Source organism: Poecilia latipinna, unplaced genomic scaffold (assembly GCF_001443285.1).
Source record: "Poecilia latipinna isolate Pla-1442-1.1 unplaced genomic scaffold, P_latipinna-1.0 Scaffold159, whole genome shotgun sequence".
Classification (NCBI taxonomy): domain Eukaryota; kingdom Metazoa; phylum Chordata; class Actinopteri; order Cyprinodontiformes; family Poeciliidae; genus Poecilia; species Poecilia latipinna.
Genome location: NW_015112775.1, coordinates 377,550 through 397,118, shown reverse-complemented (window position 1 = coordinate 397,118; position 19,569 = coordinate 377,550). Strand labels below are relative to the sequence as shown.

Here is a 19,569-nt window from a genome sequence, read left to right as displayed (position 1 = left end):
GCGCTACGTATCATTCAGGTTTTTCTAGTCATCCTTCATTTACATTATTTCCCAAATTTACGAATGAATATCCCTCTTCAATTTTTTTAAAACGATGTCTGCTCTCTTCTACAAAAATTCAGATTTCTCTAGCACATTTTCACAATTGTACTTTATGTTTTCCCTGTAAGTCAGTTCAGATATAAAAACGAGGAAAACAAGGGTGTTGATGGTGGCTGACAAGCAACGTAAAGTTCCACGGTGTCAAAATATGATGCCTGTCAAAATAATTCAAGTAGCAAATATATCTGCTCATTTTAAGCCTCCATGTAATTCCATTATAATATAAGTAAAACATATTAAAAACATTTGAATACAAATTGTATTACACGCAGTTTTGCATAATCTTAAAACACAGAAATCAAACGTTTGGAGCAGAACGAATCCTTCGTACCTTTACTTTGAAGGGGAAACCCCGTGACATCCGCATAGCTTGACAGAGGTGGGACGTTGTCAGCCTGGATCGGTGTCCGTAGTTAGCAAGACGGCTTTTAGCCAGTTGTAGATACCCGGTGAACAGTAGGCCTTTATAAACTAGGGGATACGCCGCCTTTAACAGCAAGATATCGCAGCGTTGGAGAGCTTAGCCCGCGTTAAAATGAAGACGCGACAGTCAGTTGGATTGGTCTTTTTGCTAGTCGTATATTTCAGTTCATGCTCGGCTTTTTATCTTCCGGGTTTAGCTCCCGTGAGTTTTTGTGATAAAGAGACCGAAGAATGCCAGGTATGATTTCTTTCAGTGGAGCAATTCTTAATAAGTTCTGTACATGTTCACCAGTAGGAGTTTCTATATTTTTCCGTGTGTTTTTGACATCTTTTTTTCCAACTGGGAGAAATAGCAGTAGCTAGCCACTTGTCCTCTAGGCCCCGGCTAATTTCTGGAACAGGATACTGGCACATCGTGATGATGTTTAGGCACTTTGTATTGTTTTCGTCTCTCTAGTAATTGATTTAAAGCCATTGTCTCGTGGTTTTGGCTCTAATGCCATTAAAAAAAGTTTCTGTGCGTGATAATTATTTTTCCATTTGGGACTCGATAATTTCAGGCTCATTAGTTTATGTTTTTTTTTTTAAAAATGTTCTATAAAAGTTAAATTTTAAAGTATTTTCTTTACAGACGCAGGTTGAGCTGTTTGTTAATCGCTTGGACTCAGTGGAGTCTGTTCTGCCTTACGAGTATGATATGTAAGTAATTTGATATTTTAGATTAACTAAATTTCTTGACCAGTATCATCATTTTTCTGTGGATGATCATTTAAATATTTGCTAAAGGTTTGACTTCTGCAAAGATGACCATGAGAAGAGGCCATCTGAGAACCTGGGACAGGTGCTATTTGGTGAGCGAATTGAGTCTTCCCCTTACAAGGTGAGAGCCTGAATGATGGCAAATGCGTTTTTTGTTTCATTCATTCTATGTTTGCAGAGATGCACCATTCATTCGACCAAATCTTTATCTATGTTGCAACTAAAAAACAAACATTTTTGCCTTTTCTTTTTTTTCTTCTGCAGTTCAAGTTTAAAGAAGATGTAAAATGCAAGAGAGTTTGCACCAAGACTTACAAGACAGCGAACAAAGATGATGCTCCGAAATTGGATTTTCTCAAGATGGGAATGCAGCTGAATTACCAGCATCACTGGTTAGTGGCAGAGTTTCTCCTTAACAAATAGTGCTAATTTAGAGAAATTTAATAAATGAACAAAGGAAAGTATTTAAGCAAACCTTTATAAGTGTAAATGTATTTTAAGGATTATCGACAACATGCCAGTGACATGGTGCTATGACGTTGAAGACGGTCAAAAGTATTGCAACCCTGGCTTCCCCATTGGCTGCCTTGTCACATCAGATGGTCGAGCGAAAGATGCCTGTGTAATTAATGTGAGTTGTGGTTTCTTGTTTTTTTAAATTTCTGGATTTTTAAGTGGTGTTATTATAAAAATGTTAATTAAATAAACAGCAGCTAATAACTATTTTCTTTAAAGTAATTTTTTTTCCTCAGAAGGAATACCAACAGAGATGACATTGTGTATTTAAAGTAAATTTGTATGAACAGCATTAGTGACTGTAAAACTGGTTTCATTAAGCTATGCTAACACTCAATGTAACCAGTTTGGCTTTACCAACCAGTGATACCTGTTGGAGCAGTGTGACAGTGTACGTCAGCAGCAAAAAAGAATGCATTTTTATCTAACTGATTTTATTGTCTTTAAATGCACTCTCATTTAGTTTATGTTTTAGTTGGTAACTATTAAATACAATTTTTTTTAATAAAGGAATGAACCTTCAGATCTGATTAATTTACCTAAAAACACTTTAGTTTTTTTTTTTTTGGTGATTGTACTTATAATTTTGCTTGTGCTTTCATGTTTTTTTTAATCTTATTTTGGAGGACCAAGGAAAGACATTAGTAGGATGAAAGAACTAAATAAATCTGATGACTTTCACCTGTTGCACAGAATAGCATGAGTTTAATATGTTCAAGTGAAGTTAAAGCTGGAATGGATGTTGACTAATCAGATACATTTTCATCTTTTTTCAGTCTGAGTTCAACAAGAAAAACACATTTTATGTTTTCAACCATGTGGATATAAAGATCACTTACCACAAAGGAGAACCTGAAGGTTGGCAAGGCTCTCGCCTGGTTGCTGCCACTCTTGAACCAAAGAGGTGATTGGACGTGGATGGATAATCAGCTGCTATTTATTTATTTAAATTTTTTTTATGCATCTCATTTAGGCATGTGTCACCTTTCAGCATGAATGTATGCAGAGGTTTTCAATAGTTTCAGATTTAAAAACCGCAAAAATTTTTATTCATACCCTTTTTACTGACTAAAGAGCTACCAGAGTGCAACAAAGTGCTCCACTGTCTGTCTCTGTTGCTGCTCACTGCCAGTCAGCTGGTTGGAAGGCTACTATGGTTTTCCTTTGCTTACAATCTGGATATATTTGACTGGAAGTTTTTCTAGTAAGGAATAATGAGCTTGGTTGACATACTGACAATTTGGAAACTGTTACTATATCAAAATGAAATTAACAATAAATGGCTATAGTTGACTTTATTAACTGTCAATATCCATATGTTCTATCATTTTTGCTGCAGTTAAAATCTGGCTTGTTTTTCCTGTTTTTATCCTAAAGTACACAAAAACATGTTCAAACATACAGTGGTTGTCATGCACTGAGACGCTCCGCACGTAGTTAAGGTTATGATCTAAATGACAATTGGCTTTTGTTCTTAACAATTACATTTTAACATAAGTTGACTTTTTGTATTTTGTGCAAACAGCATCAAACAAGTAGATGAAAACGATCCAAAATGTGAATCAGGAAACCCAATGGAAGTACCAGCGGAGTTTAAAGAGGATGTAACAATCGTTTACACCTATGCTGTAACATTTGAGGTAAGCCTTTTATGTGTGACTATGCTTTTTAGTAATGTGTTACCTGCTCATGGTCTGTAAGGAGAAAACTGTTACCTGATTATTACATTTTTGAAAATTTATTTTACAGGAAAATAATACCATCAAATGGGCCTCTAGGTGGGACTACATCCTGGTCTCGATGCCTCATACCAACATCCAGTGGTTTAGGTCCGAATGCTTTTTCACTTCAGAAAACTGCCACTAGTATTCACAAGCTCATTATTCATGGTATTTGCATTAAGGTGTGTCTTGTTTGTTCAACAGCATCATGAATTCCTTGGTCATTGTGCTTTTCCTGTCTGGCATGGTTGCCATGATCATGCTGAGAACCCTCCACAAGGACATCGCCAGATACAATCAGGTGGATCAGGTAAAGGCGCGCTGTTTGACTTTCCTGTTCTGATGTGTACAAAAAATTCCTACTACAAATACATTGCAGGACATCATGTTTGCACATTGTGAATGAAAGCAGCTGCATTTCTGATGGAAAATCTCCTATGAAGCAAGCTCCTTTAGATTTAGTTCTATGAAGAAACATACTTTTACATTCATCATTTTTTTTAACCACATTTCAATTTTTTCAGAATCATGCATGCGATATTAAAAGAGCTTAAATTGGTCTTGATATTCTAATTTTTCAAATGATTTCTTCTTCCATGAACAGTGAACATTTTAGTTTGAGTAAAACATTCACAGAAAATGCAAAAAATGTATTTGCCTGAGGGCTTGGACACGACCGTCAGGCCATCAGCATCACATGAGACAAGAGAATGGAGTACATTGAGTTTACCCTGACGAAGCAGCATTAGGAATTTGCCCTAATAACCACATCCAGTGTAGAGGCGAATAAACAAATGAGGTGGTTTATCAATCACTTTTCAGTCATCTTATGCAAATGCTGCTGGTTTTTGTGTGAAATGCTGTTGCACTGTTGATTAAATGAATGTTTTAACAAGGAACTCTCACTAAAAACGCTGTCATAACAAGGAAATGCTGATTTAAGCAAATCTTTAGCCACACTGATATATGATCGACTTGCTTAAGCTATACAACTTCCCAGTAACTATCATTAAGTGTTTATTCAGTAGAACAGGTCTGTATGTGTTACTGGCTCAGCCCATTGATCTCCAGCTAGCTTTCTTATGGTGATGAGTTCTTGAGTGCAGGATTGCGTAATCATTTTTACTATCACTTACTCACACAAGACAAGCCCGTCCACTTCCTGTTGGCGTTATGAAACCAGGATATTAGAAGTAATCTCCATTTATTTTCAGATGCCACTCATACCAAAAAATGTTTCAGCATTTTCCTTTCTGGAAATTATTACAAACAGACTGTTATTACTGTCTGATAAAATTAATGATTAATTCAACAAGGATGGGTTTTCTTACTGACTAATTGGTAGTCTGATGTTTACATGCTTAGGACAGTGGGCCAAGTGTCGTCTTGTACTATCTACAGATGTATCTAAATGATTTAGAACAGCATCCAAAAGTTTTGTGAATTTATTTGAGTAATTTAACTGAAAAAAGGAAACAGATATTATATACAGGTCAAAAATACAAAATCTTACCAAGTAATTTTGGTTTAGTTTTAGTGTAAATGTCTTGGTGCACTTAAAATAAGACAAAACTAACTTAAAAGTAACTTTTAATCAAGACATAAGAGCTTGTTTTGGGAATCAGAAACTAGTTCCATCGGCAGATTATTTCACTTATAATACATTTTCCCATGTTACAAGTGAAATAATCTGCCCATAAAACTAGTACTTTCTTGTTGATGTCAAGGTATTAGTGACTTAGAACAAGTTCCTAAATCTTGCTTAAGTTATTCGTAAGTTAGTTTTTCTTGTTTCAAGTGTACTAACATACTTGAACTAGAAACTAGACCAGAATACCTGGTAAGATTTTGTGTTCTGCAGTGCAGATTTCAATACGGACCAATTAGAAAATATTGAGTGCCACTTTTTGAATGAATGAAATAAAGTTGTCAATATTATTCTCATTCATTGAATATGTCTATTCTTGAATGCTTTTGTTGCTGAGACTAATCAGATAGAAACCTCTTGTATGCGTGAATGAAGGCAGGGCAGGTGGATCCATATCACTCTACATAAGGATTTTCATGAGGAACTTAAAGGATTAACTGAAGAAATTATTCTAACACATTGGAGACTGGAGTTTATTTTCTTAGTAACGCCATTCACTGGCCTGCTTGTGCTTATTTGTGTGGCTTATGCTTTAAATCTGCAGTGTAAAATACCACCCAGCACGAGTGCATTGCATCCAAAATTACAAATATTCTGTTACATTTCACAGGGAGACTTGATAAAGCTTACACCGGCCAAGGAAAAATCTTCTCTACCCTATGTAAGCTTAATGAAATCCACTCTAAAGATTGAACTAAATCAGGTGCTTGGTGCTTGGGTGTGTATGATTCTGGCAAACAGAGAACACATGGAATGTAAAATGTGGTGTGGATCTTTAAACTAGGAGTTAAATTTGTCAGAAAAAGGGGGAAAAAATGCATTTCTTCCTTGAAATTAGTTTGTTCACACCAAATTTTACACCTTTTTAAAATCTGTCTTCACATATATGTGTTTGTCTAGCAGGAATGAGTGTCTGGTGGTTGGCAACCTTTTAAACTTTAAACCTGTTTAAATTCGAGTCTCTCCTTTTACCCTTGTGTTGACCTTTGTCCCCCAGGAGGACGCACAGGAGGAGTCGGGATGGAAGCAAGTGCATGGCGACGTTTTCCGTCCTCCCAGGAAGGGGATGCTGCTGTCTGTGTTCCTTGGACAGGGCACCCAGATCTTCATCATGACCTTCATCACGCTCTGTAAGGATTTCTCACTTTCTGCCAAACGCACAGAGCTTCACTTTTGTCCAGATGTTTTGCTCTTAATTTCCTGTAGGTTGTTTACACAAACTCTCCTCCAGCTGCTCTGGTCTAGGTTGATGTCTATTCCACATGTAAAGGATGGTTTAAAAAATCACTTTGCTGCTGTCTTGGGGCTCGACATGTCTACAGTCATGCTTAGTTAGTTTATTTGGATACTTGATGCCTACATTTGCATCTGCTTTATGTACTACATTCAAATAAAGAAACTCTATTTAATTTAGCATCTGCTTATCATAGGGCTGGACAATAAATCAATAACAGTATATGAAATGATTGACATGTGATCAATGTCAGTAGATAACACATCTGATAGCATATTCAATACATAGAATATTAATTGAACTCTGATCCGAACCTCTCATTGATAGCTGAGCAAGGTGTGTGGCATCAACTAACTTACTCTTTGGTTACCTAGCAACTCACTGGTTGCCTAGCAGTAACATGGTGGATAAATCACATAGTTGTTCAGGTCTCTCATAACTGCTTAAAAATGAACAGTGAAGTGAAAACTGGATGCAACCAGTTTGGCAGTATTTCAGATATTTAAAACAAAAAAACTAATCAATAATTATCTATCGACTGATATGAAATACCTGTATCATAAGTTTTTCAACCACATTGTCCAGGTTATTTTGTATGGTTGTGAATAAATTCAACCCATACAGGGTGTTCAAGGTTTCAAGTAACATTGGAGCATGATTCTCTGCTTTCCCCATGTTCAAAATAAAATGAGAAAGCTTCTTTAAGTTAACACCTAATTCTGATCACATGACTTTTATCGTAAATATTGTTTTGGGAGCTAAATGGAAACAGATATTCCAAATCTGTACTAAGCACAGAGCTTTCAACTTAAATTACAGTATATGGTAACACATACCATACACATTTTACATTCTTAAGTTAGCCAGGCAGTCTGTTAAAATGTTTTGTCTTTTACATTCTACACACATAATGTTTGAAATGATGCATTTATGACTTTCTGTCCACTTTAGTCCTGGCCTGTCTTGGATTCCTGTCTCCTGCCAACAGAGGGGCTCTGATGACCTGCGCTGTGGTTCTCTGGGTCCTGCTGGGAACTCCTGCTGGCTACGTGTCTGCACGTCTTTACAAAAGTAATTCTCCACTTTGTATAAAAGTTACAGTTTTACAAAGTAGCTTTTTTAAATAAATAAATAAATAAATAAATAAATAAATAAGTTGTTTTGTGATTGTCACCCTCTCAGTTTAGATAATGTAGGATATCTCAGAGCTAAACCAACTTAGATAATAATTTCCTCGTAACCAAACTTCTTTCTCATTGTTCCTTTCACAATAATTAATTCTTGTCTCTTCTTCTTATCAGCTTTTGGAGGTGAAAAGTGGAAGACCAACGTGTTGCTGACAGCTCTCCTGTGCCCAGGGTTCGTTATTTAGCTTAGCAAATGCTCATATTTCATGTGCTTCTGTTTCAGCAGGTCTGGAGGCTTTACATACTGATGTTATCCAGCATATGATTTACCTTTGTATTGAGTCGCTGTTTATTTTTTTCTTTAGGATTGTATTTGCGGACTTTTTCCTGATGAACCTGATCCTTTGGGTGGAGGGTTCCTCAGCTGCAATCCCGTTTGGTACTTTGGTGGCCATTTTGGCCATGTGGTTTGGAATCTCTGTTCCTCTCACCTTCATCGGTGCCTACTTTGGATTCAAGAAACCTGTGAGTTAGATCTTCAGAGTTCACAAAACGTATACAAATGTTTTTATCTTTGCCTTCTTGTAAGTCTTCATCTTTTTTTTCTTTTTTTTTTTTCTGTTTGGCGCAGGCAATTGAGCAACCGGTGCGGACAAATCAAATCCCCCGTCAAATTCCTGAGCAGTCCTTCTTCACTAAACCCATCCCTGGGATAGTGATGGGTGGCATCCTTCCCTTTGGTTGCATCTTCATCCAGCTGTTCTTCATCCTCAACAGCATTTGGTACAAATGTGAAACAAATCTTCAGATCTGATATTAGATGCTTAAACATGTTTACAGGGTGAATGAATTAAGATTTTTGATTTAGGTCTCATCAGATGTACTACATGTTTGGGTTCTTGTTCCTGGTTTTCATTATTCTCCTGATCACCTGCTCTGAGGCCACAATTCTGCTGTGCTACTTCCACCTGTGTGCTGAGGTACCTGAAAGTTTAGCATAGATTTTTTATTTTTTTTTTTAAATTGTTTTAGCGGACCCTGACTCGCCATCTTTTGTCTGATTCATCCAGGACTACCATTGGTGGTGGCGTTCATTCCTGACCAGCGGCTTCACAGCAGTCTATCTCTTCATCTATGCTGTGCACTACTTCTTCTCAAAGCTGCAAATAATTGGCGCGGCAAGCACTATACTGTACTTTGGATACACTATGATTATGGTTCTCATCTTCTTCCTCTTTACAGGTAGGAATTTTACTTTTTAATGAAAATCGTTTTGTTTTATCCTTGTTGGTGTGTATTGCAGACATGACTTTGTTCCGTGTCTCATTAAATTCAATGGCAGTTTAAGGTCAGTGAAGAGCTTGGGTTGTGCTGTCTATTCAAAGGTAATTTGAATCCAGTGGACAGTCAGGTTACCAGTAGGAGGAGCATTCAAGATCCTGTTCTAAGAATAGACATGAGGAAATTCCTCAACATTTGTTTGCTCTCATTTTAGTGGCCTTTTGTACTTGCACAGATAAGAAAAAGTACCTACAAAGTAATGCAATGAAAAAGGAATGCATTTCAATACTTAAGTTGCCAAATTTAAGCTAATAGTTGTTACACTCAAAAGTGTTTGATTCTGTTCATTCAGATGACAATGGCTTACATCTAATGACCATCCAAAATTAAGTTCAGAAAATTTAAATATAATTTAAGACCAATTAAAAATCATATTTAATGTTATTCTATGGACTGCACAATTATGGGGAAGACTGCTGACAGACAGTTGTCATCGACAGCGTCTTCATCTGGTCTTTATCAAAGACTGTTGATAAAGAGGCTGGCTTAACGTAAAGTTGAGTGGAAAGAATAATGTAGTAAAAAAAAAATCATACCCAATTGGTATGATGGCAGTCCCGAGATGATTCAATCAATCAATCAAGTTTATTTGTATGTGTTAATCCAAAGCAGCTCTAAGCAGGTGGGGTTTTAGTCTCGATTTAAATGAACTCAGTGTTTCAGCCATTTTGCAGTTTTCTGGAAGTTTGTTATAGATTTTATGGTTCATAGCAGCTGAATGCAGCTTCTCCATGTTTGGTTCTGGTTCTGGGGATACAGAGCAGAACCAGAACCAGAAGACCTGAGTGATCTGGAAGTTTGTCGTTCTGTGATTTATAAACTAATAGAAATATTGTAATGTCTGTTCTCTGAGCTACAGGCAGCCAGTATAAGGATTTTTCCAACTGGGTTGATGAACGTTATCTTCCTGATTTTAGTGAGGATGCAAGCAGCAGTGTTCTGGGTCAGATGCAGCTCTCTCTTTGTATATATATATATATATATATTTTTTTTTTTAATCAGGCCTAAGAAGACACTGTTGCTGTAATCAATGCGACTAACAATAAGCACATGAATGAGTTTTTCTAGATCTTGCTAGGACATTAGTTATTTAATCCTAGAAATGTTCTTCAGGTGATAGAAGGCTGATTTTGTAACTGCCTTTATGTGACTCTTAAGGTTCAGGTCTGAGTCCATCATTACACCCAGATCTCAGGCCGGTCTTTATCAAGTCCAAAGTTCACAAAACAATCTACCAGGAAGTTTTAGAGCACTTCCTGCTTCCTTTTGCTGAAAAACTTTGAAATTTAGATTTAATTTTCCTGCAGGACTGTTTCTTACAAGCCACATTAATAGTCTAGATTTTTCCAGTTGCAGATCTATGTGGCGCTGTTGAGCTTTCTTGCCGACTCAAATGAGATTCAGGTTGTCAGCAGAAGGAGGATAATATAAAGTAGGGAATAATGAGCACATACCCACCCAGTCTGTGTGTTGCACAAGATCATTTGGCTCGCCATGATGTTGATGATGACATATGTCCTGGTATTATTCTGTCATTAGGCAAGATGAAAATTTAGTCCATAGCAACGCTCGTCACGCCTGTTCTGGTTGACACTGTCTTGGGTCAGAGCTATAAGTAGCAAGCGGACAAGATGTCGGAAGATTATCGCTCCAAAGTAGTTCTGCAGTTCAGGAAAAAGATGATTAGTTTCCCTCCTTTCTGCGGGTTTTGATTTAAATACTCCTAATCCGTGTCATTTCCTCTTTTCACTTTTTATTCTGTTGTCTCTTTGCCATCTCATCCCAACTTTGATCACAACTTATTTCTGCTGGGGGCTTTGTGTGGCCCCCATTCAGCAGTGAGTCACCCAGACGAAGTGATTCGGGATTTTAACTAAAGGAACGAACGTATGCACCCAAGATCGCTGTGTTTTTGTCACAATATATGTATATATATTTTTATTTTTTATAATCTCTCGATTCCATCTTAATTACCAAATCGATTACAGTTGTCTAATCTAGATTGATCAGGATCCACGTCGCAGAATAACCTCGACATTACATTGAATATACCCTGCACATGGCTAACTAGAACATTTATCCAAATACTCTTTACTGAGAATATTTGTATTCCAAACCCAATTAGATTTGTTTCGTATTGGCATTGATAATGAGTAATAGGACTTAAAAAGATTTTGACTTTGACTCTGGCAATATATTTATATGTTTTTTGCAAACTGTGACTCCAGAAAAGTTCCTTTTTGGACCTTCCACAATAAAGACCCAACTATTTTTAAATAACAATTTAATAATAATAAGAAAAATTAATTCAGGCTCTTTTTTTCCCCTTTCTTTTCTTATTGAATTTCCATAACAAAATGACCAGTATCAGTAATATTTCTGTATCTATATATTCTCTTGTAGCATTCATGGCTCTAAATGAGTTTTCTTTAGCTGGACAGACGGTTGTAATGATTGCAGGTCTTTGGTCTAGATAATAACTTACAATTTGGGAGGAAAATATCTGCAGTTATATAGAGTATTTTTTCCACAAATAAAGGAAGGAAATAAGCTACAATGTTGAAGCTTTATATTAATTCATTTACTTTTGAAGATGATATGGAAAAAGCTTAAATTGTGGTATTACATGCGAAGGCGTTTCAGAAGTAATGTGGTAACAAGTACAAACTATTTTAGTGTTCTTTATGTATCTTTTGCTACCTTGTGTTGAATAAAATTTTCTTGATATGACATCATAGATCACAAAGTCTCTAAAAACGGATCAGTTCATATAATATACATTCCTCTATTGGAGTTATTAGATTCCAGTAAGTGAAATTGGTGATTCTGTTAAAAATAATTATTTCTTGTTTATATTTTTTATTAAATTTGTGTGCCTCATACAACTGAAATAATAGTATAATTGAGGTTTTTAACCCATTTTACCAGGGGTGCTGGTTTATCTCATGATTTATTTATTTATTTTTTAACAAATGTGTTTTTCCTGTCTCCTGCCTTTAGGTACAATTGGCTTCTTCGCCTGCTTCTGGTTTGTAAATAAGATCTACAGTGTGGTGAAAGTGGACTAGAGGACTGAAGCATGGACTAACATCTTGCTGCCACAGCGCTGGGCTCCTCAGTGCTGCCTTTGTCATGAAGTGGTCTAAACGGACCCGAACTGAAACCATCACGTGATAGAAAAACTCACAGAGCAGAGCCCGTCCTTTTTTGTGCTTTAAACCTCTGTTGCTTTTTTTTCCATTTTAAATATAAATATATATGTATATCATATTGTTTCACTGTTGATCCATTATCTTCTGAGTGGCGCCTTGAAAATCAGTGAGGGTTCCAGTGATTAAGTTGGCACCATGAACCATTTGTTTTACTTTCATTTTCTAAAGAAAGTGAAATATTTTAGTGTTTTGCTTTTTCTATTCTTTCATAGCTAAATGCTCCGTTTTTCTGTTCTGTAATGATTTGGAAAACAAAATGTGTACATACGTTGTATAAAGAGGGAGAGTGAGAATGCTTCTGTCACCATTATGAGAGCCTCTTGTGGGGCTTTTTCATTTTCTGCATATTTTTGATTTGTAGGTGTGAATTGGGCTTAAATTCTTTAAATATCAGGCAGTAATGTAGTTTAAACATATAAAACACTGACACTGGTATGATGATGTCCATTTTCTTCAAATTAAGAGTCTGTAGAGTAGAAGGATGATGCAGGTACTGAAGGCACGCCTGTGTTAGAGTGACTCCAGTGTGTTACATATTAAGAATATTTCAATGTGTTTGCTCACAGAAAAAAAAAAATCCAACTTTAATTGCAATGCAGACCATGAAGTTACTTACTATGTGCTCCATTGAGATGCATCCCTTAATGATCTAAAGTGGTTTGTTGAGCTGTTAATTGCATAAGCACCACTGCTGTGTGCTTCTGGCAGTGGAGAGTCTTCATCAGAGGTGGAAACTTTACAAATAAATGTAATTAATTTAAAGGGAACATGGTGGTATTGTGTTTGAGTTACTATAAAATGTCACTTATTTCTACTTATCTCTGGACTTTAGACTACAAGCTCCCATTCAGTAATGATCTCATGCAGCTTTTTCTATTTAAAAACTACACAGAAAGCAGATTGAGATGCATTTCAAACTGTTGATGCTGTAATTCGAATAAGTATATTGCAATATACTGGTGATAAATTAATAGGCATAATTTATCCATCAAATTAAAACTAAGTGTGACTTTAACTGGAGACAGAAAAATGCCTGATTTTAAATATTTCTTGGGCAAACATCAATGTAAAATGACACATTGTTTTTCTTATACATTACATACAGTTTATTATTAAACAACAAACAGCATTTATTATTCCAACCAAATTAATACAAATGCACAAAATATGTAGTTTTTTTTTTGTTAAAGTCTAAACATTTTCTCTTTATTTGCTGCAATGCAAACTGTTCTATTGAAAGACTGACAAGTTTGATTGTCAAATATGTTTTCTCTACTGACCTGCTGGATAAATACAAAGGCAGGTCTCAGAAAGAAAAAAAAAAACATACAAATCTATCACAATATAGTATGAAAAATAACACACTAGGGGCAAAACAATTTTTCCTTTAACAAATAGTTATAGAAATAACAAAACAAAGGCAAAACCTGCTGTTAAAATGAGCCCTAGTCAAGCTTGCGGCTTCCTAAATATGCAACTGTTGGTTGCAGTCAGACATTTACATACACTCAGCATAACCATGAACGCATTCAGGGGTTTAAAATAATATGCTTTACTGTCTGTCCACAATGGAATAATTACATAACTTCAACACTCAGATCAACGGGAAAGTCCAAAGGAAAGATTCTAGATCCTCTGAACAACCAAAGATTTTAAGATTATCGATTCAAATAACTGTACCTAAGTGCAATTTGTTAAGATATGCCATCTTCTGGAACCAAACATTCACTTTTATGTGAAAAGAAATTGGTTAAAATTTTAAGGAACCACCAATACTAAGGTCTGCCATGAAATGGAAATTGCTGGAACTCTGATCACATTTCCACAGACTGTGAGGAGAAAGAAGAACGTTCGCCAAAATGGACGCCTTCTTCTGGAATTTAATTTATGTTTAAATGAAACAAAGATGTTTTGAAGAGTCATGCTGAGGCGTCCGAACCTTCAAAACACTACACCACGTATAACGCATGATGTTGATACCCCCTTTTAGGATTACTGCTGAATTCTTCAACTTCATCCCAAATGAACAACCAGGCAGTTTAAATCTGGACACAATAACATCCAACAGTTAAATAATCCCAAGTGCACCTCAAAACTAGTTGTAGACTGCATAAAGCAAGCTAATCTTAAATTTGGCTTTTTGAAATCCTTGCCCTCAAGTTTACTTAAGATTTAACTACTATGCTGGGAAGTCAATCATTCAACTGTCATTATTTCTAAAGGTGTTTGGTGGATACATGTGTACATCTCGCTAAAGGAGCAATTAGCTTAATTTCAGGGAGATGTATGTGGATATTTTAACCTGTATTTAAATTCCTGTGTAGATTGGAGAAAATCCACAATAAATTCAATATATGCACCTGATTTTTAAAAATATTTAATGTGATGATTATGACATCCTAAAAAAAAGCTGAAAGGCATCACTGCAAAGCTCGAATTAACATAGCATTCATCCCCAAATGAGTGTATGTAAATTTCTGACCCGAGGTACTTCTATTTGCGGCTTTAAAAATTCTTTCTAATTTTTCTTAAAGAGGTATCTTACACCTTTACATGTGCTTAATGGAATGTAAGACATCTGTTACATAAGCTCTCCTGGCGTGCTGCTTGTTTAAAACAACTGGTACATTGTTATATTTTTATCACACGTTGCTCCCTCTGTTGTGTGGTGTCAAAGAAAAATACTCTGTCTCTCTAAAGAAAGGCTGATGCTAAAAAGGCAGCAAATACTGAGTCCAAATTTGACAAACTGAAGAAGTAAAATCTTCAGGTTTTGCCAGAATAAACTAAAAACTGATGTGTGTGTATGTTTGTCCATATTATTAACTAAAGGGAATTATAACCCTTCTGTGTTCTTTCGCTTACAGGCACAGTGAATCATTCTTTCTATTCTCCAAAAAGGCGCTTCAAGACTAAGAGGAGTTGCAGAAAATAAATATTTACAAGCTAAAAATTGAATTGATATGGGCACATCATTTTTCTTAGTCTGCGAGTAGCACCCTGAGTTGATATGGTGTAAATAAAGCTGTGCCCTCCAGCGTGCTTCACATAAAACACACTAAAGGAGAGGTCTTGCTAAGCTGACAATTAATTCAAGCTATCATTGGTTTGTGTCAGAAAAAAGATGATATTTCATTTTAGGGCAAGGTCTGGATTGATTAGTTAAAGTTAAAAAATGTTTTAAAGGTCCATTTTGAAATTCAAACATCAGTAATTACAATATTGGATACTTGTGATAATGGTTTTACAGACAGAACATGATGACAACAGCAAGTCTTGTACATACAATCTATGTTGTAACTTTTATAACTGCATTTACATATTAAAAACCCCTCAGCCGGTTTTGATACTCTTGACTGGATAAAACTTTTCCCCCATTGGAGAAGCTTAAAGGGATAGTTTGGGATTTCTGAGGTTAGGTTCTGATAATATCTTAACTGCAGTAGATAACTCACTTTATTTAATTTAAATCCAGATTAGTTGGCTTAAAGATAATGGCTGCCAAAAGTGGTCTTCTGCCATCTTAAAATAACTCCAGGCTCAAAATCTGAAAGCAGTTTTTTGGAGCACCATTTTATAAATCTTTAAGCCATTGTCATCTACACTATTAACACATGAGCTGTTGATTAGTTACACAGGAAACAGAGAAAATGAAGGGAGGAGGCAGTGCACCACCAGCTATTTTCTTGTACTGGTAACATAAAATGTATAGTATCTCCTATATGTTTCACGTTATTTAATGGTGACAATGTTTCTTTAGAATTTGTACACATAAAATAGAAGAAAATACAGTTTTTAGTTAGTTACCATTAACTAAATACTCTAAATAATCCAGTTGAGTTTTCCAAATTACAAGAAAACACTTGGATGTGATGCCTTCACCCAGATCAGAGCTTCAACTTCCTATACAAATCAAACAGACTGTAAGCACCAGTTTCTGTGAAAGTAACCACCCAATACCAACATTAGAGCAATTTAAAGGTTCATAAAACTGTTTACATAAATGTTTTTGCTGTTTAAAGACGGTAGGAGTCTGCTGCAGTTTAGAGAGTTACCTACTGCTATTAAAATATTATCTTCTTATTTTAAGGAAACCTAATTTCAAAAATCCTGCACTTTCCGTTTAAGACAAACCATCAAACGATCGATGTATTCAGTACCACCGCTTACAAGCTCAGCAGGCTAGATCCACATTTATCGCCTCCCATCCACAGAAACTCCTCACATAGGAATAAAGATTTCCTTGTTGATGATTGCAGTGCAGATCATGAGCTTTGCTGGCCGTGAACAGGAAGCTCTCTCTCTGAGCTGAAACTGGTAGAGGTGGTCTCTCTGCGGCTGTCTCTTGACTTCCTCTCACAAGTAGGAGAGGAGGACGTTGTGCACTCTTCCCAAGTCTGCATGGGGAAAACTCGAGCAGCCAGACTGGGGAGGTGAGGGTGAGCGTTGGGCTGTCCCTCCGTCGAGGTGAAGCAGCCCTCCACCGTGGAGCTGTGACGTGGACGACCCTGCTTGCAGAGCATCCCGTAAAGCAAAGCCAGGAACTCTTTTCTCACGCTGCGATGCATGTAGCCATAAATGTACGGATGAAGGCAGCACTGCAAGAAGAAGAGCACAAGGGCAGTGGAGGACAACCACGGGGGCACATTGGCTCTGGTGTTCACTGAAATGGTATTGAGAATGCTGTAGGGACCCATGCTGAAGATATATGAAGCCATGATGACAAACACTACACGAGCTGCCTTGCAGTGGTAGTGGAACCGTCTGTGTTTAACTCGAACAGGGTGTCTTCGGGCTGTGTAGGGGCCCTCAGGTGAACTTGCCTGCTGGGGTAAAGAAAGCTGCTGCGGACTGGTGGGGCCCTGAAATTCCTGCTGGCACGGCTGGGAGTATGATTGCGTCTGAATGGGATGCACTAACGCATTCTGTCTCCTAGCAGCTCTAAACACCATCCAGTAGCATCCAAGCATGATTAGCACAGGAAGCCAAAAGGAAAAGGTGAACACCACAGCAGAGTAGGACAAGCTGGAGGACCACACCACTGTGCAGACCTTGTAACGACGGTCAAAATCTATGGAGCCCCAGCCGTAGAGAGGGGGTGTGCTCTGCAAGACGCTCAGCACCCAGGTGGCAATGATCAGGTTGGTGCCTAAGTGTGGGGTCATGCGGGTCGGATAAGATAGAGGGTGGATAATGGCCAGGTAGCGATCTACTGAGACAACAATGATGGTGTTGACTCCAGCGAATGCAAAAAGGTGCATGAGCACCACCAGAGCCTGGCACAGCCGAGCATCCAGCGGCCACACACCCGGCAAGGCGGCCGCAATGGCAAACGGCATGACTAAGACAGTCTGGAGGAGGTCTGCCAGGAGCAGGTTGAGGACAAAGCGGTTGGCGACGTGAAGGAGCTGAGGCTTCCTTTGGAAAACCAGGAGAACGACCACGTTCCCAAACAAAGAGAGGCACACAATCACAGATATGAGCACCACCCTCACCACACTGTCAGCCAAGGAGGACCAGGCTGGGTCCTGACTGGACAGTGTGAAGCCATACTCCAGGGGATCATCAGTGAAATTGGAGCCCAAACCAGGTGCCTGGGAGGATGACATCTTCCAGCTGGCACCCAGCAGAGTGTTGACACAAAGTCAGGTCAGTCCCATACTGATCATCACCTAACACCAGCCCATCTGCTGCTGTGGTATTCCTTCTTCAGTGGGTTTCAATACACATCTCACATTGTTTTTAAACGTATTTCATCCAAAGTGACAACATCACCCGCAAGGCGTGAAAGCTGCCCACGCGAGTTATCCACGAGCAGATGAAGATAACCCACACTGATTCGCCGTTCATGGCGATCAGTGATTAATCCCCGAAGGCTTCACCCGACAAAAACAGGCCGCTTCTTCTTCATTTTCTTCTCCTTCTCCTCCTTCCCGCAGCCGACATCTGCAGAATGAAAAATGGAATTTGGCGACAGCAGATGCCACCGTCCCAGCCTCCAGCGGACAGAAAATATCACCAGCCGCTAATCTGTTACTGATGCATAAAACGCGTTGAGATGATCAGCGAGGCGATAATTTGCCTGATGATGCCGCCTCCTCTGCGCTGCGCTCGGTTTCCATCCCTGCCTCGGCTCCAGTCATCGGCGGCGTGTCTTCACCCAGCGGGGGTCTCTCATCCAGACGGGCAGATCTTCTCCGCCGCGGCTCTTTTCAAGGCGGATCGTTTATTATTTTTATCTGCTTCGATTCCTCCTTAGCAGTGTTAGGCTGCTTATAGTCGGATCTTGTCTCCGAGGTGTCAGAATGAAGAAGAAGAAGAAGAAAAAAAAAAACAGGACACCTGTACAGAAATCTCCCCCCCCCACCGCCGCTGCTGGAGCTCGACACCAACCGCCTTCCTCCTCTTCTCCCCCCCCACTGTTGTCATGAATGTGAGCACATTTCAGCATCTGCAAGGTGTATTTTATACATCATAGAAGCACAAGAGTTAATTGTGTTATCCTCAAGGATTCATGTCCGTTTTTATAATGAAAAGGAACATTTTATGAAATAAAATATAGTACCTGTTAACAAAAAACAGGACTTCAGTTTTCACGTCACAAATACAACTGTGTTTTATTGAGATGAGGTGCACAGGGAAGACAACATACACACGTTTTTAAAATGTGTATAATACAGTTACAAATCTGAAAAGTGTGGCATGCACTTGTAGTCAGCCCCCCTTGGTCAACAAAATGGCTGCATGTACTTTCTGAACCACCAAGGTTATTGCACTGATGCAGAAATTGATGCCAAAGGAACCCTGACCAAGAGCTGTGGTACAGAACATGGCCAACTTAAAGTAGGCTGACAATTTCTATATTAAAATCTTCTATCATTTTCAACAATATTCTAATTAATTGTGATGCACAAAAGCTTGAAGAGAAAATTAGACTTATAAATATTGAATTTCTAATTTTATCAGCTATAAATTGAGAAATTATCAAGAAATTATTGATTGTTCTGTTGATGAGGGGCTGATCTAAACCATCGTCTATTTCAGTTTTCATTTATTTTTTTGCTCTTATGATCCATCATAGGATCCAGGAAGCATAATTCAGAAGGCATTGAGATTTTATTGCGCTGTATAAGTATTTTTCAGTAGCTAACAGTTTTGTATTTGTAAAAACCGATTTGGTCTTACACTGTATGTAGCTTTCAATTTTTTTCTGAGAAGCTGCATTTTGGATTTTTATTAGCTATGAGCTGCAATCATCAAAATTTGCTTAAATAAATAATTAAAATACTGAAGCTACTTTTACTTTTTGAATGAAATTACAACAAACAAACTTAACTGTTGTTCTAATTCTTTGAGCTACACCAGTGTTTGAAGTAGAAATGGAATTCCCTCTGAAGACTTTGTTTACCTTTGTGCTCTTTAACTTGGCATCATAATAAAACATAGCCTAATTTGTCAAGCTTGATATGTACCTAAGACTGAGGTT

General features: G+C 37.7%; 2 protein-coding genes across 3 annotated transcripts; one reads left to right on the top strand and one right to left on the bottom strand.

Annotated features, from left to right (window-relative positions):
* The first annotated feature begins 468 nt into the window (after nt 1–468).
* On the top strand, nt 469–12,847 carry tm9sf5 (transmembrane 9 superfamily protein member 5). Of its 2 annotated transcripts, XM_015029632.1 has the most exons (18): nt 469–763; nt 1,157–1,224; nt 1,312–1,405; nt 1,549–1,676; nt 1,786–1,915; nt 2,577–2,704; nt 3,326–3,440; nt 3,550–3,629; nt 3,726–3,831; nt 5,780–5,830; nt 6,167–6,299; nt 7,355–7,474; nt 7,705–7,762; nt 7,896–8,055; nt 8,162–8,313; nt 8,399–8,510; nt 8,601–8,772; nt 11,872–12,847. In XM_015029632.1, exons 1-18 carry the CDS (start codon nt 638–640, stop codon nt 11,937–11,939), a joined length of 2,001 nt encoding a protein of 666 aa, XP_014885118.1. In that variant the 5' UTR covers nt 469–637; the 3' UTR covers nt 11,940–12,847. The 2 variants fall into 2 exon arrangements, with proteins under 2 accessions (XP_014885118.1, XP_014885119.1); XM_015029633.1 differs by lacking the exon at nt 5,780–5,830 and having other exon boundaries at nt 470–763.
* Nucleotides 12,124–18,660, bottom strand: gpr101 (G protein-coupled receptor 101). The gene has a single exon (XM_015029635.1). The coding sequence runs from the start codon at nt 17,690–17,692 to the stop codon at nt 16,349–16,351; it is 1,344 nt and encodes a 447-aa protein (XP_014885121.1). The 5' UTR covers nt 17,693–18,660; the 3' UTR covers nt 12,124–16,348.
* Nucleotides 18,661–19,569: the final 909 nt, after the last annotated feature.